This window comes from Catharus ustulatus, chromosome 7 (assembly GCF_009819885.2).
Source record: "Catharus ustulatus isolate bCatUst1 chromosome 7, bCatUst1.pri.v2, whole genome shotgun sequence".
NCBI classification, from domain to species: domain Eukaryota; kingdom Metazoa; phylum Chordata; class Aves; order Passeriformes; family Turdidae; genus Catharus; species Catharus ustulatus.
The window spans coordinates 38,859,448-38,885,071 of record NC_046227.1 but is presented as its reverse complement, the minus strand read 5'-3'; the positions used below and the strand labels follow the sequence as shown (position 1 = coordinate 38,885,071).

At 40.2% G+C, this 25,624-nt stretch overlaps 1 protein-coding gene across 1 annotated transcript in view; it reads left to right on the top strand.

The window, feature by feature from the left end:
* The window catches only part of LOC116999003 (nebulin-like), a 103,785-nt gene that overhangs the window by 41,896 nt on the left and 36,265 nt on the right, over positions 1-25,624 (top strand). The window contains 44 exon segments of the mRNA XM_033065277.2: positions 35-139; positions 644-751; positions 861-1,172; positions 2,048-2,251; positions 2,475-2,579; positions 3,040-3,144; positions 3,230-3,541; positions 3,854-3,958; positions 4,195-4,293; positions 4,465-4,566; positions 4,735-4,842; positions 5,621-5,932; positions 6,057-6,161; positions 6,246-6,350; positions 6,876-6,980; positions 7,821-7,928; positions 8,016-8,129; positions 8,967-9,164; positions 9,688-9,792; positions 10,214-10,318; positions 10,396-10,500; positions 10,980-11,087; positions 11,735-11,848; positions 12,292-12,489; positions 13,292-13,396; positions 13,676-13,780; positions 14,053-14,160; positions 14,417-14,524; positions 15,541-15,648; positions 16,167-16,271; positions 16,353-16,457; positions 17,447-17,545; positions 17,753-17,863; positions 18,023-18,127; positions 18,343-18,447; positions 18,710-18,814; positions 19,900-20,004; positions 20,267-20,371; positions 20,854-20,958; positions 21,145-21,249; positions 22,733-22,837; positions 23,418-23,522; positions 25,035-25,139; positions 25,235-25,342. Coding sequence (XP_032921168.2) covers positions 35-139; positions 644-751; positions 861-1,172; positions 2,048-2,251; positions 2,475-2,579; positions 3,040-3,144; positions 3,230-3,541; positions 3,854-3,958; positions 4,195-4,293; positions 4,465-4,566; positions 4,735-4,842; positions 5,621-5,932; positions 6,057-6,161; positions 6,246-6,350; positions 6,876-6,980; positions 7,821-7,928; positions 8,016-8,129; positions 8,967-9,164; positions 9,688-9,792; positions 10,214-10,318; positions 10,396-10,500; positions 10,980-11,087; positions 11,735-11,848; positions 12,292-12,489; positions 13,292-13,396; positions 13,676-13,780; positions 14,053-14,160; positions 14,417-14,524; positions 15,541-15,648; positions 16,167-16,271; positions 16,353-16,457; positions 17,447-17,545; positions 17,753-17,863; positions 18,023-18,127; positions 18,343-18,447; positions 18,710-18,814; positions 19,900-20,004; positions 20,267-20,371; positions 20,854-20,958; positions 21,145-21,249; positions 22,733-22,837; positions 23,418-23,522; positions 25,035-25,139; positions 25,235-25,342 — 5,559 coding nt within the window.

Sequence of the window (25,624 nt, the reverse complement as noted above, 5' to 3'; positions counted from 1 at the left end):
TGCTGAATTGCCTTTGTTGTTCCTTTCTCCTCAGCGTCTGTATCGTGAGGCCTGGGATAAAGACAAGACCCAGATTTCCGTCCCTTCGGACACTCCTGTCATGCTGCAGTCCAAAGTCAACGCTCTCAACATCAGCAATGTAAGAGAATAACACAAAATATTTGTGAAGTGTTAGAAAATGAAGGCTGGCAATTGTTCTTCCAGTTTTTGTTGTAAATGGTGGAGTATAAACCCACCTTCTAATGTGCCTGTAAACAGGAAATTACAACCAGAGGTTTTTTATCACCTCTCAGCCTGTCAACAGGTTGTGTGTTCATGAACAAACTCCCAAACTCAGTGTGCAATTCCACACAACTCCTGCTCCCTTTGGCAAAACCTGCCAAATACATTCCCTGAAGGAGTTGTTGGAGTTCTGCAGACATTGTGGTCTGTCTTCAGGAATATTTCTCCTGCCTCTTTGTGTTTTAATCTTGTACCTACTTTAATTCATGGGTTTTCTGTTGAGACACTTGCCAGGATCATTATTGTAACTCTGCCAGTTATAGGAAGCAAACAGGGCTCCCAAGCTTGGTCATTCCAAACAAGTAGGTTTTGGAGAAAGCATTTAATTGTGTTTAACAAAGGTGATTAATTTTCTTTACAGAAACATTATCAGAAAGCCTGGGATGAAGTCAAGGCCAAAAGCTATGACCTAAGAGCTGATGCCATTCCCATCAAACAAGCCAAGGCCTCCAGAGACATCGCCAGTGAGGTACAGTCTTCTCTTTGTATGCCTCAGCAGAACTGAGCAAAGCTCAGGCTTTTGTCTCATGGCTGTGTCCAGGTGAGCAACACACCTTCTGTTCTCTGTGCATTTCCAGTACAAGTACAAGGAAACTCACGAGAAGCAGAAAGGCCACTACATCGGGTGCCCCAGCGCCAAGGACGACCCCAAGCTGGTGCTGGCCGCGCGCGCCATGGCCCTGCAGAACGACCGCCTCTACAAGAAGGGCTACAACGATTCCAAGACCCAGATCCACATGCCTGTGGATGCCCTGTCGGTGCAGGCAGCCAAGGAGTGCCAGGCCCTGGTCAGTGATGTTGACTACAGGCAGTACCTGCACCAGTGGACCTGCCTTCCCGACCAGAACGATGTGATCCACGCGCGGCAGGCCTACGACCTCCAGAGCGATGTGAGCACCCAGGGACATGTGTAGTTTTATTGTTTAATAGATTAAAGCCTTGTTCTGATTGTTCAATGTTCTGCAGTCACAACAGATTTATATTTAGACTGTTTTCTTCAAGTTTTTGTTACTGCTATTATGTGCTCTTTTACACTCTTCAGAAGCATTGGTTTTACCTCTAAATTTTGTAAAGCTTTAGTTGATAATGTGTTGCATAGTGGTTTTGGACAGGTGTGATTTGGAGAGGCTGAAGTATTTGTGTTTCTTGCTTTGATGGGGTTTAGGAATAACAGCTGTTTGCTGCCTTGGAATTGGGTGGCTTTTGTTATTTCTGTTTACTTGAGTCAGCTTGGAAATTTATATAATTGGAAGAAAACTGTGTGAGGCAGACAGTCAGAGTTTTTAGTGGCTGATTGCAAAGCAGAAGGAGTCAGTGCAGCTGGTTTCCTGACCTGGCTTGGCTGCTTATCAGTTCCTCTTCCACCATTTCCATTACAGGCTTTGGACATGAGGTTCCTGTTCCCTGCTTTTTGTCAATTTTCTGGTAGACCTCTTGTGGGTTTTGTTAGGACTTGTAAGTTGTTGAAATGACTAGAGGAATAAGTGTTTTGGAGGGGACAGGAAGACTCTTCTAAGCTTTTAATATTCATCATCATTAACTGCAACCCCTTCCAGTTATTTCTTCTTACAAGGTTTAGAATGTGTGGTTTAAAAAACTGAATACTTAAAATTGTGTTGCTAATTTTACTTACGACGCTGAACATCTCCTTTATATAAAAAGTATTCATGTGACTCTAGCTAGGTTTGTAAAACATAATCTGCTTTGCATAGCTTAAAATAAATAATTTTAAACAATGTTTTCCTTTTCTGACCATCTCACCCAGGCTGTGTATAAGTCAGACCTAGAGTGGCTCCGTGGAATTGGCTGGTTGCCCAATGATTCTCCAGTAGTCAAGAGGGTGAAGAATGCCCAGGAGCTCCTGAGTGACAACGTGTATCGGACCCCCATTGACAGTGTGAAGTACACCAGTGTTGTGGATTCCCCTGATGTTGTCCTGGCCAAGATCAACGCTGAACAGATCAGCATTGTATGTTCCAACCTCCTCAAAGCTGCTTCCACACTAGAAACTAAAGCTAAAGAGAACTCTCGCTGCTGAAACATAAAATTGATCAGTGGCAGTTTAAGTTTAATGCTTTTCCAAACATTTTGCTCTTTAGAGATGATGGTTCAGGAGAGGTTTATGGGATTTTATGTAATTGGTAAGTGAAATCCCATCATTCTGATTATATTAAAAATTACTCTTTTAACAGCCAAAATATAAAGAAGCCTGGGAAAAGGACAAGACTATGATCCACATCATGCCAGACACACCTGAAATCAACCTAGCCAAGGCTAATGCTGTCAATTACAGCCAGGTAAGTTTATAATTCTGTTTTCTCTAAAATAGGATGTGAATTATATCATTCAAAGACATTGAATCTTTTTGAGTCTCATTGAGATCTGTCCTCATACAGGGCTTGTGACATTCCCTTCCCTCTACTGAATATCCTTAATCATCCATTTAAAAAGAAATACTTGCATTCAGCTATTTAAAAATTATTAATATCATGCCCCACTGAGGGAATATTTATTGAAATGGATGAGAATCCAAGGCATACAATTATTTTCTACACTTTTCCAAGTACCCTTCTGTGCTTTATAGGTTGAACAACTGGTGTTGCATGTTTCAGAGGCAGCTGCATTTATGGCTAGGAGCAGGAGAAATGCTCAAAAAATTTCATTCAATTCAGCAAATAAATGGCTGGAAAGTCTGTTTCTATAATGGCAAATGCCAGAGCATTCAGCATGTGTGGGATGTTTTATCTGCCTTTTCAGAAACAATATAAAGGAGCTTGGGATGAGCTGAAGACGAGCTACGATATGAGAGCAGATGCAATTCCAATCAAGACAGCCAAGGCTTCTAGAGAGATTGCCAGTGATGTAAGTGCCAAAAGAGGAATCTCCCATGCTCCAAGAGCTCTTTCATTCTAGCTGCTACTAATGGTGACCTCTGCTCTTCCCCCAGTACAAATACAAGCTGGAGCACGAGAAGCAGAAAGGACATTATGTGGGAGTGCCGAACGCGAAGGGAGATTCCAAAATCCAGTTTGCCCTGGATGTAGCCAAAGTCCAGAGCGAGCGGGAGTACAAGAAGTACTTTGCCAAGCAGAAGACCCAGTGCCACCTGCCAGTGGACATGATGTCCATTGTGGCAGCCAAGAACGGGCAGGCCCTGGTGAGCGACGCCGATTACCGGCACTACCTGCACCAGTGGATCTGCCTCCCCGACCAGAACGATGTCATTCATGCCAGGCAAGCCTACGACCTCCAGAGTGATGTAAGTTCACCTGAAAACACCCCTCAACTTCATCCTGTGTTTCCTCTTCTTATTCTGCTTCAGCTCTAAGGAGTGAGAATCTTTTCCTGAATTTCCTGAGTTCAAGGAACTCACCTTGCTCTTTTTAGAGTTGCAAAGTTTAAGCCATTATAAATTGCCATGTTTGAAGGGTGATAAATTCAGATGTGGCATTCATGTTGGAATTTCTTTTAACCACCTTTTGACCACTGGAAGTAAATTCTGTTGTTTATGATCTTGCTGGATGGTACAAGGAAGTGTACTGAGAGCATGGATGCTGTTTTATTTTCCTAGGCTGTTTATAAAGCTGATTTGGAATGGCTGCGGGGCATTGGATGGTTGCCAAATGATTCTCTTGGAGTCAAGCATGTCAAATATGCTGGAGATCTCCTGAGTGAGGTAACCAAATGTTTTTCAGTAACATAATTTTCTTTGGGGGTGTTTGTCACTTAAAGTATTTTAAATGGTTTAACACTGAGGGTTTTTTCAAATGAAAAGGGCAATTGCAGTATTTTCACAACACTGGTTGTGTCTGGAGAGGTTTTTCTCCATGAGAACTTCCTTGTCTTGTGTATCTATTGCTGTATTAGGCATCAAATATTCCAGGGTCATCTGTTCTTGTTTTTGTTGTGCAGAGGAAGTACCGCACAAAAGCTGAAACTCTCCCGTTCACTCCCGTGGCTGACAGAGTTGATTATGTCACAGCAAAGAATAGCACTGAAATCCTCAGTGATGTAAGTTTGCTCTCAGTTTCTGGGATACATTTGACTTCTGTGATTCTATATTTAATGTGCTTTGTCTAATGGCCTTGCAAATTCAGGGGTTGGTTCATTATTTTGTAAATGATGGTGTTTTCCCAGCTCTGTGGTGGTGCTACAAGGCAGTCATTTCTTTCTGTGTCCTAGATTAAATACCACAAAGAATGGAATGAGGCCAAGACAAATTACACTCTCACAGATACACCACAGCTGGATATGGCCCGAGAGGCAGCCAGAATTCTCAATCAGGTACGTGGTCTCTCCTTGACTGCTTCTATTCACATTTTTTAGGTATTTAGAAAACCTGCCTTGTCAATAACAACCTGAAGGAAGGATTTGTTGTACTTCTATATAAACTACATATGTATAGTATTCATTGTAGCAGTGTTGAGTTTCTCATCACTTTTATTTCCACAGAATTTGTACAAGGAAAGTTGGGAGAAAGAAAAAGCCACTGGTTACCTCCTGCCTCCTGACACGGTGCAGATCTCTCATGCCAAGCACTCGGGTGATGTCCAAAGTGAGGTAATGATTTTTCTCATTAGGAAGATAAGTGCTTGGAAGCCTGAAGTGTTAAAGGCCTTGAAAATTCCCAAACAGACTTTAAAAGCTTTCCATCTGAGGTAACATCCAGACTTTTCATGGCCTGTGAATTTCACTGTCCTCCAAATAATTCAGCTATCTTTGTGATTATGGTGTTTGGAGATATCAGTGCTGAAGGTCAGATTCCTTCCACACTCTCCAGAAATAATCCTTTCAAAATCAACTGAGCTGGACTTCCATCTTTTATAAGTGTTAAATATTTGAAGTGTTACTATGATTATAACATGATTTCACTTTTTGACCTATCAAAACCTGTAGGCCAGTACACACTTTACATTTTAAACATTTGCATAATGGATCTTGAAACTATTACCAGACTCTTGTTTGGAATAAACATTTTGTCAAATTAGTGTGATGTAAGTACTGTAAATAAGCATCCTCTTCAGACAATCTCAGATAATTTTTTGCCAAAATGAGGCTAAATGTACTTGTTAGAAAACATTTGCTAGCAAGTCTTTCCTCTTGTTTTAGCAATACTTTTTACTGAAGATTGGGAGTATATTTGACTAGAAAATGCTGTATTTTAAACTGGAAGGCCTATACAAAATAACATTATAGTTAGTGACCAGATTTTTATCTATTTGGAAAACTTAAGGCTGCATTTGACAGCTCTTTGAGTTGACAAGCAGGTTGTTCCAGGTGAAAAGCAGAGTGGACACAGCCAGTGCTGACTTTGTGTGTTTCTCCCCTCTCCCATCAGCTGAAATACAAAGCTGAGTATGTCAAGCAGAGGGGTCACTACGTGGGAGTTCCCAAGATGAGGGATGACCCCAAGCTGGTGTGGTACGAGCACGCGGGCGAGATCCAGAACGACCGGCTCTACAAATCAGACTACAACAAAACCAAGTCCAAAATCCACATGCCTTCGGATGCCATGGCAGTTGTGGCAGCCAAGGAGTGCCAGAGCTTGGTCAGTGATGTTGAGTACCGCCAGTACCTGCACCAGTGGACCTGCCTCCCTGACCAGAACAACGTGATCCACGCGCGGCAGGCCTACGACCTCCAGAGTGATGTGAGTGATGCTGCAGCCCTACGAGCTCCTTTCCATGTGCTCTGGCCTAAGGATGTTGCCCAGAGCACATAATCCATCCTGAGTTCAATGATTTCTGTCTTTTTGCATTGTCTTTCTGGTTTAGAACATCTATAAATCTGATCTGGAGTGGCTTCGTGGCTGTGGTTGGATCCCTCTTGATTCTGTGGAGCATAAGAAAGTTAAGAATGCACAGGAACTGATAAACAAGGTAAGAGAAAATATTTCAGCAGTTCCACAACTAGCACTTCCTTCTGATGCACAGTGTTTAAGACTTTATTTCACCTCTTTGCAGAGGGCATACACAAAAGAAGCCCTGGAGAACTTTTCCAAATACACCAGCGTGGTTGACACTCCTGAGATCGTTTTGGCAAAGATGAACTCTGTCAATCAGAGTGATGTATGTACCTTTTTTTAAAAATTAAAATTCATATGGAAGAATTTGTAGATGATTTAATTGCTTTGTCTAACTATACTAGTTTTAGCCTTATATATTTGTGTGTGCAGCTCATTAATTACAGGCTTTCCTGGGGTAAACAAGTTTAGGAAGAAGTGATATGAATGAACAACACAATATTGCTGTCCAAATAATTTAACATTTTCCTGTAGAAGAGTATGGCATGTCCCTGACTTAGAGTTTGCACAGATTTTTCTTACAGTAGTTGAAAACTGAGTCCTGTTCTTGATGAACAGTTCCTGGAGTTCCTGGTGTTGCTAAACTGTATTTGCTGAGCAGTATCTTAAATTTTTCAATACCATGTGGATTTTGAGGTGACACAGTAACATTTGCCTGTGTGTTACAGTGGTTGGAACGTCTTACACAACATTATGACAAGAGAAAATGAATGTCTACTATAATAGATGGACTGGTGGGAATAATGTATTTATCCTGTGGAATTAACACTGTGTTTGTTTTCTTTTGTAGCTAAAATACAAAGAAACGTTTAACCAGGAGAAAGGCCAGTACATTGGGTCTGATGATACTCCTGCTCTGCACCACGCCAAAGACATGTCCTTGCTCCACAGTGAGGTGAGAGCCCATAAATATCAACCTTTGAAAGCCACAGAGTGTGGGGGAACTTGAGGAACTGTTCTACTCTCAACAGTGGCACTGGGAATGTCATTTAATCCCCTTTTTCTTCAGTTTTCCTGTTTGGATCATTGGAATCAGGATGATTTCTTTCCTTACTGAAGTCATCTCAAAGGACAGCTGTGTGGTGCTTGGAAGTCATTATAGTGTGACAAAACCAGATATAATTCCATCCAAAAATATCTCCTGAGACTACTGATACATTTTACATTTACCTTTTTTATAAGAAATGAAAACTGTAGATGATTTACATTATGAAACTGTTATTTTTGAGTAGTCTCACTGATTTTAATGAAAACCTCTATTTTTTTAAAATAGAAATGATTACTCATTCATATGAATAGGCACTTCATAATTTAATCTGAAGGTGAATATATTTAATATTTAACAAAATAAATATTAGGAAAGTGCCATTGACACTAATGTTTTTTTATTAAATACCAATATTTCTTGAAGATTTTTCACAATTTTGAGCATCTATAGAATTATCAATCTCGAGTCTATACTGAACTCCTAAACCAGAGCTCATATCTATATTTTTGGATATTTTTATTACTCTTCTGGTACAAATGTAATAAAGAAAGCAGGAATAAGCTCAAATTTGTGCTCTGGTAGCTTCCTGAAGTGAACACTTGTCCTGTTTGCCTTAATGTTCAAAATGAACACTCTCCATTTAATTTATAGGGAAACACTCTGTAAAAACATTCTGTTTTCCATGTGTATAATTGGGAAATAGAATTGATTTTTCCATCAAAATCTCTGTGTGCTTTGTTTGTCTAGAAACACTACAAGAAGGCTTGGGAGCAGAGCAAGCCCATTGGATACACCCTGGATGAGAAATACGTTCCACTTGTGGGGGCCAAACATGCAAACCACATCAACAGCGAGGTCAGCAGGGTTTCCCATCCTTTCCCTTTTCCCCCCCAAATGTGTTGTTAGAATGAACATTAAAATCTCCACTTGGATATTTTTCAGCTTAAATACAAGGAAATATATGAGAAGCTGAAAGGCCATTACCTGGCTGGGAAGGATATTGGTGATTTCCCCAGTGTCATTCACTCCCGGGAGTTCCAGAAAATGAGGAGCGCGGTAAGGAATGAACGAGGCTGGAATATTTCCCATTTCCCTTACTTCATTTATTTATTTCACTGATGAAATGCACTATTTCATTACTTAAACATAAATAATGCAAAACTTAATAGAACTGTAGAATCACAGGATCATTGAGGTTGGAAAAGATTCCAAGATCAAGTTCAGCCTTAACATAAATTCACAATAATATCAATAAAAATTATTTCAACACGTTTATGTTTCCATATTTTATATGTGGATTAAATAATTGAATTTAAAATTACTTAGGAGACTGAGAAGTGATTTGTTTAGCTATTAGAAATACTACAGTAAGGAAAAAAAAAACCTTTTTCTGTTTCAATCTAAGGATCTGAGCAGTAAAAAATACCTTGTAGGATTAATTTCCTTTAAAAATCAAAGTGTAGATTTGGAGTTGAAACAGGAATTCAAGAACTGGAAATGCAAATGCACATTTGGTGTGTTGCTGTTGTAAGCACTGCACTTACAATGTGTCATGCAGGGTATAAAATCAGTGTAATCCCAAATACTCTATCTTTAATTTGATGAAAACCATGGTGGAGCATGAATTTTTTAATCCTGAAGACTTGTTAGTTTTCTCATCAGCTGTTAAAACTGCAAGTGCAGGTAATTTTTGTCCTTCCAGAACTTCATCAAAATAAAAGGTGATTAATATCCAGGTTAGGATTTCTATCCTGTTGAATCCCATGGGAGTTTAGCTGCTAAATCCAGGAAACACATCTCAGATTATCCTGTCACCTTTTAGTCCAAAATCCAAAGCTGTACAGAAAATCACTCTTATTTCCTCTCACCTTTTCCCCAATCTTTGCTTTCCAGCTGGCCTACAGAAAGAATTATGAGGACACCAAGAAGAATGTTCATATTCCAGCTGACATGATGAACCATGTCCTGGCCAAGAAGTGCCAGTACATCCTCAGTGACCTGGAATACCGCACGTACTTCCACCAGTGGAGTTGTTCCCCTGAAGAAAACGATGTTATTCACGCCAGGAAAGCCCAGGAGATCCTGAGTGATGTAAGTTTAGCATTTATTTAGAATCAAAAAATAGGCTGGGTTGGAAGGGACCCATCCAGATCGTCCAGTCCAACTTCTGGCCCTGCAAAGGACACCCCCAAAATCCCACCAGGAGCCTGAGGGCATTGTCCAAACCCTTCTAAACTTATGTGAACTTACTAAACCCATTTGTTTGACATTATAGCAACCTTTCCAATCATTTTTTCCCAAGTATCTCCCATAATATTTAAATATGAAATTCATAAATTAATGACTATGACTTTAGATTCTTAGTACCAATCACTGCAGTGATCTTTATTTATTGTAATTGGGAATGCTGGAATCCTTCTGGGGGGGATCCTTCTGGATCCAGTGGGTCTGGAAAAGAATTCCCCTTTTTTGTTGGGGTTGTATCAGCCCAGAGCTGAGAGAATGGTGCTGATATTCTGCAGTCAGTGGTGTCTCAGCTTGGGCCAACCAACCTTCCCAAATTGGCAGAAGGCAAATTTCTTCCTAATCCAATGTTCTGTTCACTTCCATGTAGGCTGTGTATAAAGATGACTTAAACTGGCTGAAGGGACTTGGATGTTACGTCTGGGATACGCCACAAATCATACAGGCTAAGAAATCCTATGACCTGCAGAGCCAGGTAAGTTTTCCTTAAATAGATAAGTATTTATGTGTTTTTCCTTCCATTTATGATTCACTGGGGTCAACATGTCCTAGTCCAGAGCAGAATGAAGTAATCCCTGTTACATCAGAAATACTTTGTTTAAACAGTGAAAATACAGTCTTGGAGTTGCTTCTGTAGAGACATCACTTGTGTTATTAGGGGAGGAAAAAAAAGGAGAATGTAAAGACAGCTGTGGTTTTTAATTTCATTATTCCTCAGTTCATACTGACTGTATATTAAGTATTTCTATTTTAGGACCTGTCACTTTCAGAGTTGGTCTTAACTGAGCTGTAATCTTTGATTTCAGCTGCCCAGATGTGATTTGAAAGGAGGCTGGCAGGGGATTTCCAGGTCATTTTCAGCACTAATGAGTGTTTTGTTGGTTTTGTGTCCTTAGATAAAATACACCTCTGCAGGGAAGGAGAACTTCCAGAACTTCAGTGTGGTTACAGACACCCCTGTCTATGTGACTGCTCTGCAAAGTGCTGCCAATGCCAGTGAGGTGAATCCCCTTTTTCTGCTCAGGATTGTCCTTCTGAGCATTGGAACAATTCACTAAACCCAACTTTCATCTTCCAGGTGAAATACAAGGAGGAATTCCACAAAACTAAGGACAAGTACACAACTGTGACTGAGACAGTGGATTCAGAAAGAGTTCAGAGTTTGAAACATCTCTATAGTGATGTAAGTGTTTATACACTTTTTTTTTTTTCTCTTAAGCACCTTTAATGTGGGATTTTTGTTTGTTCACATTATTTGAAGATAAACATCCAGACCAGGAGCTTCTCAAAGCCAGTGCTGGCCCTCTGCACTACTTGAGCTTGAGGAGATGTTGTATTTCAGGCAAGGATCGTACTTTCCAATTTTAATGCCAGTCTTGGCAAATCACCTGGACTAATAAATGGATTCCCTGAATAAAATTACACCTGAACTAAATTAAAGCCTCATTAAGAACAGACATTAATAGTTAGAAAGGATTTTATCACCCTTTACATGCACTAGATATTAAGTGTCACATAATATCTTCTTTACAGTGCTTTACTGTGTGGTGTCTAAATAAAAGCAAAAGATTTCTATTTTTTATTTTTTGATTTCTACTGGTTGTTGGTAATTATTTACAAGAATTAATTTTCCACTTACACAAACCTTCTATTTCCCCACAGAACCTCTACAAGAAGGCCTGGGATAAAGTGAAGGCCACCAGCTATGCACTGCCCTCAGATTCTGTAGCCTTGGCACGTGCCAAAGAACTGAAGCACAATGCAAGCATTGTAAGTGAATGAAAGTATTTATTTTTTTTAATCAGAACATCAATTACAACAATTAAATCTTTTATGCCTTGCATCTACTATAGATATAAATATTTTTTAAACTTAAACCTACCTTCCCTTTTTAATTGAGATGTAATATGTATCTGAAGATAATGATTTTTTTCTCTGATAGTCATTTGGGTAACAGTTCTTTGTGGCTTCTTGTCAGTTTTTATAGCAATCCAAAATGAAAATGCTAGGATTCTTCTAGTCTAAGTTTCATGAGCATCCAGGTCAGAAAAACACCAAAAAATCTTTAAATGATGCTTACTAAGCATAGAAAACATTTATGCTTAACTGAAGTTAGAATTAAGAGAGACCACTCCACAGATCTCTTTTAAATGAAACAGCTGGAACAATAAATAAGTACCTTATTCTACATCTATTTATTTATTTTTGAAATCCTCTAGTCAGCTGTTTTACAACCTGATTGTTATGCTGTGCTTTCTCTGCCATTTAAGACAAAACACAAAACTAAAATCCTGCTTTAAAGCCTTTCTCCACTTGCTGGTCTCAACTTTTTAGCTTAATGGTGATGAATTTTGTGCCAAAACCACAGCTGACTTGTTGGAGTCAGTTAATTGCTGCATTTCTTTGCTTGTGCTCAGGTCAAATACCGTGAGGAATATGACAAGTTCAAAGCCCTGTACACCCTCCCCAGAGGTGTTGAGGATGATCCCAATACAGAAAGGTGCCTCAGAGTTGGGAAGCTCAACATTGATGTAAGTGCTGGCTCTGGATGTGTGTTTTCCTGATCAAGCCATGCCTGTCTCAGAATCCCACTCAGAGAACCCCCATGCCTTGATCCAGACATCCCAATTCCCGTGCATTTGGCAGCATGCAGTATTTGCTAAATTTGAAATGCAACAATAAATTCAAGTTTTGATTCAATTACTGCATTGCCTGCATGGCCAAACCTTCAGTGTAATATGAGTGAAATCATCATCTTCCTCCTTTTAACTCATCAGCTCAATGAAAATTGAACAAATCCCATTTTACCTCCCTTGTTGAGGTTCTGCAAATTATTTTTAGAGCAGGCCAGATGTAAATTTTAGTCAGAGTGATCACTCTCACACTGGCATCCCATGAAAAGAACAATTATTTCCTCCAAACTGATCAACAATTTATGCCTCAGCTTTATTAAAACATGTCTTGAACTCCACAGCGCCTGTACAAAGAAGCCTACGAGAAGACCAAAGCCAAGGTGCACATTGTGCCAGACATGGTGGACATCATCTCAGCCAAGGATGCCCAGAAGAAAGTCAGCGAGGTCGATTATCGCGTGCGGCTCCACGAGTGGCTCTGCCTGCCAGACCTGCAGGTCAACACCCACGTGCGCATGGTCACCGACCAAATCAGCGATGTGAGTCCCCAAATCTCTTGTTCCTGGCTCGCTTTTGGGAGCATTCCCTCATTTGTGCTCTGTTGGAGGAAATGATTTAGCAAAAAATGTCGCTGGAGCGCTCTGAAGTTGCCGCTTCGTTTTTTTGACATTTGGCGATAAATGGGTTGTTGAGATGGGGCTTAGTTGAATAGAATCAGGAAAATCCCAGAATGTTTTGGGTTGGAAAGGACCTTAAAGCTCATTCAGTTCCACTCCCTGCCATGGGACACCTTCCACTATCCCTGGTTGTTCCAAGCCCCATCCAACCTGGCCTTGGACACTGCCAGGGATGGTAAGTCTACAACCTCTGTGCAACAATTTCAATAATTTCAGTGTTAATAGTGTAGGCATTTGGGTCATAACATTACAGTTCTACCCTGCCTGTAAATTGTCCTTTAGTTGGTTGCATAAGGTATGGAAACTTTGAAAGTCTGAGAAAATCCTGGTTGGACAAAGCTTCTGCACACTTGCCTTGAGCAGACCAGCCCAAGAGTATGATCTGGCAGTAAATCAGTGCCCAGTAGGATGTGCAGGTAGCTTTTTCTAAAAAATAATTGGATTTTAAATTTATTGCCCAAATTGAAGGTAATAGAACAAAAATTATTTAAATTCCAGAAGGAATTATTTTGATTTTTCTGAAACAATAACAACAACCAAACAAAAAAATCAAAGTAGTAGAAACCTTCCTTGCCATCATTTGACAGTTGTGTTTTGGAGTGATTTAGAAATCAGGGATCAGATCCTGATGGAATTCTTACAGCTTCCTTCTCTGCTTCCTTAGGTGATCTACAAGGATGACCTGAACTGGCTGAAAGGCATCGGCTGCTTTGTCTGGGACACTCCTGAAATCCTCCATGCCAAGCAAGCCTATGACCTTCGCAGTGATGTGAGTAGATAACTCTGGGTTTGCTTCTTAGTCTTCTTTTTCACTCCACTGTGGCTTTATTCCACTCCAGGTGTAGTTCTGGAAAATGTCATTTATCCTTCTTGATTGAAGGAGTCATTAAATAACAAGCTGTAGTTCCAGCATTCTGTTTCAATGTTGGTTCACTAATAAAATAGCTCAGTAATGAAATACACAATAAGAATAGTAAATATGATAATGCAATAAATGAAATGAAAATTGCTAGCAGTAGTAATTATAGCTCTTGCTTTTTCTCTGCAGATTAAGTACAAATCTAAGGCAGAAAAAATGAAGAAGGACTTCACTGTGGTCACAGACACTCCTGTCTATGTCCAGAATGTGATCAGTGCCTTGAATTTAAGTGAGGTAAGTGTTTCTCTCACCTTCCAGCCAATATTCCAAATGCTGTAACCTCACCAGCTTTAGAAATACGACTTTTAATATGTTTTTAATAATTTAATTTCAATCATTGTTGGTTATCTACACCTCATCATAGACACAATCACTAAAATCATTAATTGTATGAAGGCAAAACCTTTAACCCAGGAAACAAACTTTTTTAGGAACAATTCCCATTGTCTGCAAATAAACATCCTGTGAGAGAATGTGGCAATGATGATTTTTTTTCTCTTTCCCAGGCTGTCTATCGTGGTGATTACAAGAAGAATGTCCAAGGCAAGATGATCCCTACTGATAAAACAGTGGATTTGGAGCGGGCATATAATGCAAACAAAATACAGAGTGAGGTAAGTACAAGACTTTGGGCTTCACAGAGTTTATGATGCTGAAAAACCAAATTGTCTGGTTTTAGCTTTTCAGGTGAAGCTGAAAATGGGAAAATACCCTCATTTGAGCTACAAAAACGCATTTTAATGTGTTTTTTCCCCCAGACATGGTGAAAATCTTTTGCCAGTTGTGGTCAAGAGGTTTCTGAGGTTGAGGGATTTTCCCCTCCAGTACTGCTGGCAGTTGCACAAAGTCTCTCTCTCTCTCCTCTTGCAGAATTTGTATCGCTGGGCTGGTGTGAATGCTCTGCCCACTGGGTACAGCCTTCCCACGGACACCCCGAGCTTCCAGCATGCCAAACAAGTGCAGCACATCGGCAGTGATGTAAGTCAGGCACTAAATCCTTCTACACCATGGGAGTTGTCTTGGTTTGGAGGGCAGGTGTCTGCTAGGAAAGGCAGGAACCTCTCTTGGAATGGAGAACGTAAACTCCCTCCCTCCAAATTATTATAATTCTGAAATCAAGGGGCTCTCAGGCAAAGATATGGGAATAACAGTTCTTTACTAGGGAAATTAAAATAGAAATACAGCACTACAAAGAACAAACTCCAAACCCTGACACAGTCAGAGTACAACCTGACACCCGTCAGGCAGGGTGTTGACAGCAGTCCCATCCCATGGTGGCTGCATCCTCCTGCAGTGACAGATGTGGCTCAGCTGGAGCAGTGCTCCTGTACAAGGTGCAGTTTCCTCCCAAGGCCCAGGGATGATGTGGAAGGGTCTGGTTTTCCTCTGGGATCCAGTGGGAAAGGCTGCTCTGATGTTCCAAATCTCAGATTTGATCAGGGTAGGAAATGCTTGGCTCCTCCCCTGGCTGGAGCATCTCCCCATGGGATGATGGAATTTTATCAGCCATGCCCTGGGACTCAGTGGCCATGAACAGGAGAGATCTCCTGGAGGGAGGATGGGCTGTGGGACAGATAAAGATCCCTGCCCCACCTGGTTTTTAACAATGGCCCATTAACAGGAGATATCCCACAGGGATAAAGATCCCTGCCCAGCTGGTGATAGAATACAAACTTTTGGTCACATCCTGTATTGCAACCTAGGACAGGAGTGTTCAGCAGTCCTAGATAAGGGACTCTCAGCTTGGGCCTTTACTATCAAATATAAATTTCCTCAGCACTATGCAATTACCTTATTAGATGCAAGAAAAATTTATTGTATGATTAATTTTGGGTTGTATGATAAAGTGAGAAATCATTATGATGTGTGGTGTATTTAACTCTACATCTCACTTGTTATCTCTAAAAATCTATCTATACAGCATAAACTGTAGCTGCAGTGTAGCCAGAATCATCATCAAATTTAGCTTCTGTGTGTTTTTGTACTTCTTATAGCTGAAATACAAAGAAGCCTATGAACACATGAAAGCCAAGGGCTACACTCTGGGACCTAAAGATGTTGGCTTTGAAAATGTGAGGAAGGTCAATCAAGTCATTAACGAGGTACAGTAAATATATTTATTTGCTTTCAGTTGTACTTGCAGTGACCAAAATATGCATAATGAGAGTACATTGACTGGCAAGTTGTAGGATACCTCTTCTTTGAGACTTTTTAAATTATTTAGAGAAGTATCCATCAAGAATTGTGAGGGATCATTGATCCAGGCTGAAACTGTTATCATAATAAAAAAGTGTAGCCTGATTTTATTAGCTGTGATTACACTTGAATAGAAATGATTGTATCTGTTTAAAATTGGGTTGCAATAGTTTTAGGTTTTATATATATTTACTCACTTCTTTGATCACTGGCTTTAATAGCATGGAAATTAAATAAATGTATTTCCATGTTTTTAGGATTAGAGTCTGAGATTTCCAGAATTTATAAAAAACAATTAATGGAAAATCTTTGCCTGGGTAAAAAACAGTAATTTGTGTAAGAAGTGCTTATGCTGTCCTGAACTTCTTTACCATTTCAAGGTTTTAAGCTGTGTTAAAATGCAGAATGTTGTCTCTTCTGGCAGAGGCTGTACAGGGCAACGTACCACAAGAACAAGGACAAGATCCACACCACCCCTGACACGCCCGAAATCCGCCAAGTCAGAGCCACCCAGGAGGCTGTCAGCGACGTAGGTGCCTTCCTAACTGAAGAAACTGAGATTATCCCCTGAGCAAACACCTGAAATGCTGTTCTGTTCCTTGTTTTTCAGCTGATCTACAAGTCAGATTTCTTCAAGATGCAGGGCCACCTGATCTCCCTGCCCTACACCCCTCACGTGCTGCACTGTCGCTACGTTGGGGACATCACCAGCGACGTAAGCAGCTGCTCACACGCCTGCTGTGGGCTCCAGAACCTCTCTGCTCACTGTGGGATTGGGTTTCTCTCACTTCCTTTCCATTCTGGAACCAAAAAAAAATGCTGTCTCGCTGTGTTTAAGGGCTGATGATTGAAATGACCCTGTGAGGTTAAGACCTCCAGTGCTCTTATCGCACCAACATTCATGTCGGGTTATCTCCTTAATAAGCAAGCAGCTAGTAGTTGCTAAAAGGCTGTTTATTACAAAAGTGCATCAGTCTCAAAATCACAGTCACAGATGTTAAAGTCCATGCTGAGTTTTGGTAAAGAGTCCCAAGCAGAAGCAGGAGCTGCTTTGGTTAAGGTCCCTGGAAGCCGATGTTGCTGCAGCAGCTCCTTCTTCTTCTTGGTGTTGATGATGATGAGCAAAGCAAAGCAGCAGCAAAAAGCAGTGGCAAGAGCTGTGACAAAAGCAGATGGCAAAAAGCACCAACTCTCCCCAGCACATACTCTTGTGTGGGATTTTTCCAACAAGCTAAGACACAAACTTGGACCCCCACTTCTTAACCTATTAGAATTCCAGTTTCTTAACATGGATAAGTTTCTTACCAAGATACGTATAAACTACACACATGCCTATCTTGTTCTGTCTGAAAATGTAAGCAATATTCTTACTGGAGCTCTATTATCTCTAAGCACTGTCTATGACCATGTTTCTGGAGCCTGCACTGAAAACATTAATATTTTTTTCAACCTTCACTGGAACTCACACTTCTACTCTGGCATCTGAGCCTTTCACTCACTAAAAGCACTGAAGCTCATTCCAAAATTTACTTCTGACTCACTTACTTAAGCTAAAACTTAATGTGTGAGTGGCTTAAAATACTTCAATCCACCCAAAGACTTTGATTCAATCCCTGCACCCTGATTTCTCTCTGAAGAATTCAGAGAGAGACCTGGCTCACTGACTCCAACAACCCCAAAAGTTGATTTTCATTTCTCTCCTAGATTAAATACAAAGAGGACCTGACGTGGCTGAAGGGCTTGGGTTGTTTCCTGTATGACACTCCTGACATGGTCCGTGCCCGCGAGCTCCGCAAGCTCTGGGTAAGATTTTCTGCTCTGGGTAAGATTTTCTCCTCTGGGAGCTGAGCTTGACAACAATGGATTTATTCCTGTGCATGCAGGAAGTGAAGCACAGGAAAATGAGCCAGGAGTGAGAGAATTTTGTGCTGTGCAGCCAATTTGTTGTTTCAAAGCACTGCTGGGTTGCACTGTAAAATTTCCTTTATTAATATTGCTTTTCCCTTCCAGTCTAATTATGTCTACACAAGTACTGCCAAGAAAATGTGGCCTAAAATCAAGGTGGTGTTGGATACTCCTGGATACAGAGCAGTGCAGGAACTAAAAACCCACCTGAGTGAGGTAAATCCTGTTATTTCTGCACAATTTTGTAGCTGTAATTAACCCCTCCCTGTGTTTTTTTTTTACTGGAATAGATGAGATGTTATAATAGCAAAGCTGTGATTGTGCAGCTTTGAAATAACAGCAGAAGAAATAATTCCTGGACCTGTCTTTTTCCAGCTGGTTTACAGAGCTGCTGGCAATGAGCTGAAGACAAAATACACTCCCATCCTTGATACACCTGACTTCATAAGAGCCAAGACAGGACAAAAAATACAGAGCCAGGTGAAAAAATTGTGCTGATATAAAAATCCATCAGGGGATCCTTCTTAATATATTGTTAAAATACAGCAAAAAGCTTTCCAGGCCATTTTGAAGCAAGGATTCCTAGAAATTGGTGGTTATGTTTATACTGTGAATTTAAAGCTGTTTTTCAGAGACATGAGATAGAATTTAGTAGAAGTGTGGGGGTTTTTTTGATTATTTTCTTCTTGCTGCAGTACTTGTACGTGGAACTTGCCACAAAGGAGAGACCCCACCATCATGCTGATGGTCAGACTCAAGCCTTTACCCATGCCAGGAATGTCAAGGACATGATCAGTGAGGTAAAATCTTATTTTCTAATTTGCTGCCACTCTGCTGAACTCTTTAGAAATTTTATTTCTAATTTTAATGGTAATTCCAAGGCTCAAATCTGTTTAGTCTTCTTTTTTTTTCTCTCTCTCTTATACTTAAGTTCCACATTTCCTTTGTAAAATAAAACATTCTGAAAATGTTTTAGGATTTTATAAAACAAGCAGTTTTTGCAGATTGGCAAATGCTTCTAAAATTGCAGTGGTGACTCTTTCCTTTTGCTGTTTCTCTTAGAAAAAGTACAAAACCCAGTATGAGAAGATGAAGGACAAATACACCCCTGTCCCTGACACCCCAGTGCTGATCAGAGCCAAGAGAGCCTACCTGAATGCCAGTGATGTGAGTACTCCAGCAGCACCCCACTGCTGCTTTTCCTTGGATTCTGCATGAAAAGAGCAGGAAAAAGATCAGTGAGGAATAAACGTCCAAACACAGAACATCTCAGTGCCCACATCAACAAAATCCATTATTTGTATGTCCATTTCCATTTGAAATTAGGAACATTATTAAGTTTTGATTTGATTCCACTGCAATGCCTTTTTTCTTTTCCAATTTTTATCATTCATTTTCATTTCCCATTGCACTGAAGTGTGGCCATACAACAAAGTAAAAACATATTTAAAAATAATTTGTTTACACATCAAATCTCCAGATAGAGCAGACTGGAGTGAAGTGATTGATGCTGGGACCAGGACAGAATAACTTTGATCAGCTTTTTCATCTCAGTTTTGTGTTAGAAGTAAACTGCCCTGTCACTGGGAATGTGTTCATTTTTAAATTCAGAAGTAGATTAGAGAGAAAAATTACCTGAGCTGCTGCACAGGAGGTTGTTACGGTGAAATTGATTTTTTTCAGGCGTGGAATAGTTATTTGTGATTTAAGGCAATTTAAAAATGCTCATTTGTGAGTGCTTCTCCATATATTTCAGAACCAGCAGGATGTGAAAGGACATGTGCAGGGCTGGTGCTTTGTTCTAGGGTTTATTTAATCTTTCTGCTCTAAGAGAGGTTTTTAAATATGCCAAGGAACATCCCAGCTCTTCTGCACATGGGAATTTCTCCTCTGAGAGACTGGGATGATCTTCCTGCTTTCTCCTAGAGCAAGGCAAGGAAAAAGAGAAAAAATAGATTTTTATGCCAGAAGAGGCAGCTGTGCTATCCTAGAGAGCACTCCTGTGATGCAGGGATGGTTTTTCCTCAGTCTGAAAGTGAATTGGGTGAAATTCTCTGTGATTTTCACCACAAGTCTCAGTGAAATTACAACTGATTGTAGGAAATTGCAGCCTCCAAAAATTCCTCAGGGCTTACATTAGGATGTCAGGCAGCAACATATCCCTGGATATCATTCCTGAGAAGTGAGAAATTGAGCTGAAACAATTCCTGGCACATTAATCCCTTATTTTGTGGGTTTTTTTCCCTTCCCAGCTGCGCTACAAAGAAACCTTTGAGAACACCAAGGGCAAATACCACACAGTGAAGGATGCTCTGGACATTGTCTACCACAGGAAGGTCACTGATGACATCAGCAGTGTATGTACAACATCTCCATTCCTTAATAACTTAAAATAGGCCATTTAGACTTTTGCTCCATTTCAATATGTCAAATAATTAGGAAAATATCAGCATTATCAGTGTAGATTTCTTTCTTTCTCTGGAATATTGATTGCTGTTGATGTTACAAGTTAATTTAATTTCCACTCTTTTAGTTCTGATGTTTCAGGGAGCAAAAAAAAAAAATGTAGTGGAGTGTTCTCTTCAGTTGTTTTACTTAATTCTTCCATTTTCTCTGTAGGTCAAATACAAGGAGAATTACATGAGCCAGTTGGGGATCTGGAGATCCATCCCAGACCGCCCTGAGCACTTCCACCACCGCCTGGTCACCGATGCCATCAGTGATGTGAGTCCAGCAGCTCCTGCAGGGACAGAAGTGCTTCCCAAAACCAACCCAAACCCTCTTTCTCAACAAAGGGAAAGCAGCTGAAGTTGTTCAGTGATTTGCAGTTTGCCCTGGCAGAATTTGCCCTCAATTCTGGGAACTGGGAGAATCTCAATGGCTAAAGCTGCAGCACATCCCTTTGCCAAATTAACAGAAAATATTAATTAATTTCAGTTGTATTTGATTTGATTTGTTTAGCCCTGTAACAACCTTTAATTGTACATTTCTGTGCATACACAATAACCCCTTACCTGTACATTATTTTTAATTCACACAGGAACTCCAACTGCTAATGACAGATTATGTGTGTGAATAAACTGAGTCCATCACAAAAACAGGAAAAACTAACTTATTTTTAACTCTCTTTGCCACACCTTGTGCTGAGGTTCATTTCAGCACTGATTATCTGCTTAAAACTGAGTGGTTTTACTTCTTTCCTAAAGGTTAAATACAAGGAAGACCTGGAATGGCTCAAAGGCATTGGCTGCTATGTGTGGGATACTCCAAGTTTTGTCCTGGCAGAGCAGAACAAAGTGCTCTACAGTGGGGTGAGTGAAACACTCTGAGTTGTTCCTGAATGTTTTTGGACATTTGCTGTCCATTTTTGCTGGTAGAAAAGCTAAACTCATTTTCTTTTTGCCACAAATTTTCTCTAAAATCACATTTTCATTGCCTTACCCTTCTTTGGACTAACATGGGCTGGGTTTTGTGTGTTTGCTTTTCTTTGGCTCCAGTGTAAGTACAAGGAGAATTTTGAGAAGACCAAGTCCAAGTTCAAGTATGTTACTGACTCCCCAAGCAATGAACATTTTAAATATGCAACTCAGCTGATAGATGAGGTAAGTAAAGATTTCTGTAAGCTCAGCCTTAAGTAAATACAGAGTTGGAGGTTGTCCTTCCTTACAATCAGGCTTAAAGATGCTTTAAGATCAGACTGAAGCCATGAAAGACAAGGTTGTTGTTTTTCTGAACATTAGGACAGAACAGGTTTGCAGAGCCCAGGAAGTGAAATCCCCACCCCTGTTGATTCATTTTTCGTGGCAAAGGAACTTTTCCTTTTCTGACTTAAATAATGCTGCTGGTACAGTACCCATGAGTGTTGGTTTCCTTCCCAAAAATGTGTGGAGAGAATTCCAATTGCTCTCCTAGAGCACTGATAAAATCTTTATTGGTGTTAGGAGGGCAGAGTTATGTCTGCAGTTGCCACAGCTTGTTTAATTTCAGTGATTTTTACCTAGAATTTTTCATTCTACAACTCAACTTTTTCTTGTTTTCCTCCTGAAGTGCTAAAGAACCAATTGACACAACCTAAAATTAATGAACACCCCTGGGTTTAAAATTCAAATCACTCCTGGGGTTTGTAGGATTAGTGCTCTTCATCCCAGGACAAATTCCATAGAAAACATCAAGTTCAGGGTGATCCCATCAGCTTGAAGTTGGAATAGCACATCAAAATCTGATCTTTTCATTAAAGAAACAGATATTTAGGTTTATTATTATATTTATATCTTAATCTTTCATTCTTTTTCACCAGCCATTGTGTTATATAATTACCTGTCAGTAAGTTTATTAATTACCTGTTCTAGGTGAGAAAAACTGTTTCACAACAAACACCAGAATTTTTATGATGATTGTTTAGTTTTATTGTTTATAGAACAAAGAAGGAAAAAATTAATATCAGAAACATAAATGGGTAAAATTTTATCAAGGGCAGCTCCATATATTGAACTTGCCTAAATATCTTCTGTTATATAAATGATTTTTTTTTAAATAACATTGTGTTCTCTTTGGACTCAGCTCAGGAATCTGCAACACAAGGTTGCTTCTGCAGTTACTTTTCATGAAGAAATTCAGTCATAAAATTGCTTATTAAGGGATGGAATAGACACATCTTTAAACTGTGGGACTTTAGAGACAATTTAGAAATGCATTTACCATTTGCAAATATTCTCCCTCTTTTTTTGTTTTGTGGGGGAGGGGTTTTGTTTGGTTTTTTGTTTGTTTATTTTTTGTTTGGTTGGGGTTTTTTTGTTTTTTGGGGTTTTTTTTGTTTGGTTATGGTTTTTTGTCTTTTGGGTTTTTTTTGTTTGGTTTCTTTGCGTTTTGGGGGGTGGGGTTTTTTTGGGTTTTTTTTGTTGTTTGTTTGTTTTGGTGGGGTTTTTTTGGTTTTGTAATTTATTTTTTTTTATATTTTGGTTTTGCTTCTAATTATTTTTTCTCTTTTGGACACAACCTCCAACCCCCAACCTTTAAAGAGGTTATAGCAGTGATCTCTCTGTACCTTAACTCTCTCTTGTTACCCCATTGTGCTATTCTGAGCAGAAATTATATAAAGCAGCCTATGAGAAGCTCAAATCTAGGTACAGCGTTATTGTGGATGACCCCAGGAATCTGCTGGCCAAGTGGGGCAGCACTCTGAGCAGTCAGGTACTGTGGGGGCACCTGGAGCAGCTCTGTGTGCCACCTTCACAGCAGCAGTGTCACAGCAGTGTCACAGCAGTGTCTCAGCCCTGGGACACCCTCGTGTTTCTCCATCTGCTCACTCCATCTCCATCCTGCCACCCAAAAAGGAGCCACTTTTTGTGTGAGCTGCTCTGTCCATCTGTCCTGTATGTATTTCCATTATTGTGCATCAATGGATATCAGGAATCCCCTCCTGAGGTCACTGTTGAGGTTTTTAAAAATGCAGAATCAAGCATTTATTATTTATTACTTCTCTTTTCAAATCTTTTTACTCATTTCTAGATAAAGCTACAAGGACAATTTGCCTTAATCTCTAATTTACTCTCATCTCCCCCCAAAAATCCATCCTTTCCTTAATGTGAGAGCAGGGAAATGTGTTAATATTCCATCTTGGCAGTGCTAAATGCTCAGAATTGTATGCACATGTGGATGAATACATACAGCCTAAATCTCTCCACTCTCCAAGTGCCTGGGATCTAGAGCTGTGTCATTGTTCATGTTGTTCATGAGTCTCTCTTGTCCTTGGTTGCCATCTGCATGACAGAAAAGCTATAAATCCCTTGCCAAGATGCTCCTGCAGCACGGATGCAATGAAATTCTGAGGCCAGATATGCTGACAGCCCTCTACAACACATACCTGTGGAGCCAGGTAATCTGCAGAGCTCTGGGACTCCTGAGATACCCACTGTAGCTGCTTGGACTTGGCATATTTACTGCTCCCTCTATTCCCATGGAATTCACATCCCCAAAGCTTCCTCAGTGTGCTTAATGCTGGCTGTGACAAAGTAAACCAGAATATCTGAAACAGGATTGGCTCAGCTCAGGCTGAGCTTGTCCCCATTTCCTCTTTTCATTATAAACAGTTGGTATGGATTTCACAAATTTGTATAAAAAAGCAATTTTCCATACATTTCAGATATTGGATGTTAGCTGTTCCTGCTATTTCCCTAACCCAATTCTCATTCTGACACCATTTCTTGGCCTGGCCACTTTTGCTAACCCCAATTCCTTAATTCAGGAAGAACATGATGGATTTGCCAGGGAGATTCCAACATTTATCTCCCACTGTGCCCAGAATGGTGTCAGACACAGAGCAGCTAGTTCTGCTCTGAAATCACAGCTGCTGGCAGTCAGCTCACCCTTTGCAGGGGAAAAAAAACCATTCCTGATGGTGAATTGTGAGATAAATGATAGACTGGAAATGCAACAGTGGAAAACAATTGTCAGAGGGAATTGTAATTCTTTGTTATTGCCCGTGCCAGTAGTGACAGTCTTCAGTAATAAATTACTGAAGGTTTTTCAGACATTTTTGTTCCATTTTTTCTGTGGATTTCTATTCTTTCACTAAAAACTCCTTGCAGGTAACTGTGAGTATGTTTGAATTAAAAAAAAAAGCAGTGTCTGACCTGAATGTCCCCCCAAGTTCACTTTGTGTTCTCATTGATTATCTGTTCATCATTTTCCATAGCTTGTCTGTCACAGTCCCATTTCAAATGCATGGTTTGATTTTCTGATAAAGGGTAGAGCATGAAGATTCTTTTGTGAAAAATGTGTTCTAACCTTTTCCAGCTGCCTTGAGGCTGCCTACAATGAATTCCCATCCTTGGTGGACCTGTTCTCATTGAAATCTGTGAAAAAAGGTTTAGAAACCTGAGCAGGAGAAGGTGACCTTTCAGAAAATCATTACCAAAGTACAAATCCTGCTGCCAAAGCCTTGAAAATATCCTGGCATTGGGATATATTTGGTAATGTTTTTATCTCCTGCTGTGTGAGATGATTTACATTTCTCCTCACTCTGATCACAGAATCATTAAGGTTGGAAAAGACCTCCAAGATCACCAGGTCCAGGTTTCAACTGGATATCAATATTCAAAAATGAGATATTATCCATTATGAAATTTAAAAGTCTCTGGTCTGCAATGATTGATTTTTTTAGCTCAGCCCTGGAGATTTTAGCTTGAAATCACCATAAAATTGATCAGACAAACAACCAGGCAGCCTCCTAGGCAAGGAAGGGTTTGCAATTCAGCTCCTGGTGCACGTTCTGCTTTCTTTGCCTTTGTGGGAGGGTTTTGCAATTTTAACCAGGGATATAACCCCACCTCTATAAAAGGTTTTTCCTGCTCTGTGTGATTAACTCAGGGCCTTTCCCCATCTCCAGATTCAGTACAAGAAGGACTATGAGAAGAAGAAAGACAAATACACCACAGTTCTGGACACTCCAGAATATTTACGGACCACCAAGGTCAACAAACAGATCAGCGACGTAAGTGTGGATCCTTTGGATAATCACCCCCAGGGAATTTCCAGCTGCCACCAAGGAGTCCAAGAGATAATCCAAGCCCCAATTTGTCCTTTCAGATCATTTACAAGCTGGAGTACAACAAAGCCAAGCCCAAGGGCTACACCACCATCCAGGACACGCCGATGCTGCTGCATGTGCGCAAGGTCAAGGACAGGATCAGCGATGTGAGTGAATCCCCAAAACACACAGAATTCACCTTTCCACCTTACAGCCAATGTCTGGGGCTCCTGTGTAACACTGTCAGTGCAAATCATCACCTTCCTAGACCACGTAAAACTCTATATGCATTCAGTGCTTTTTCAAAACCCAGGAAGTTTTTAATACAATTTTTTTCTGAAGCTCTTAGAACATTTTGTTGTTGGGACAAACCCACCCCTTACTAGAAATAAAAGCTATGAGCTGGAAGTGGTCTCTAAATCATTAATTTGGAAAGGTTTTCTTCCTCT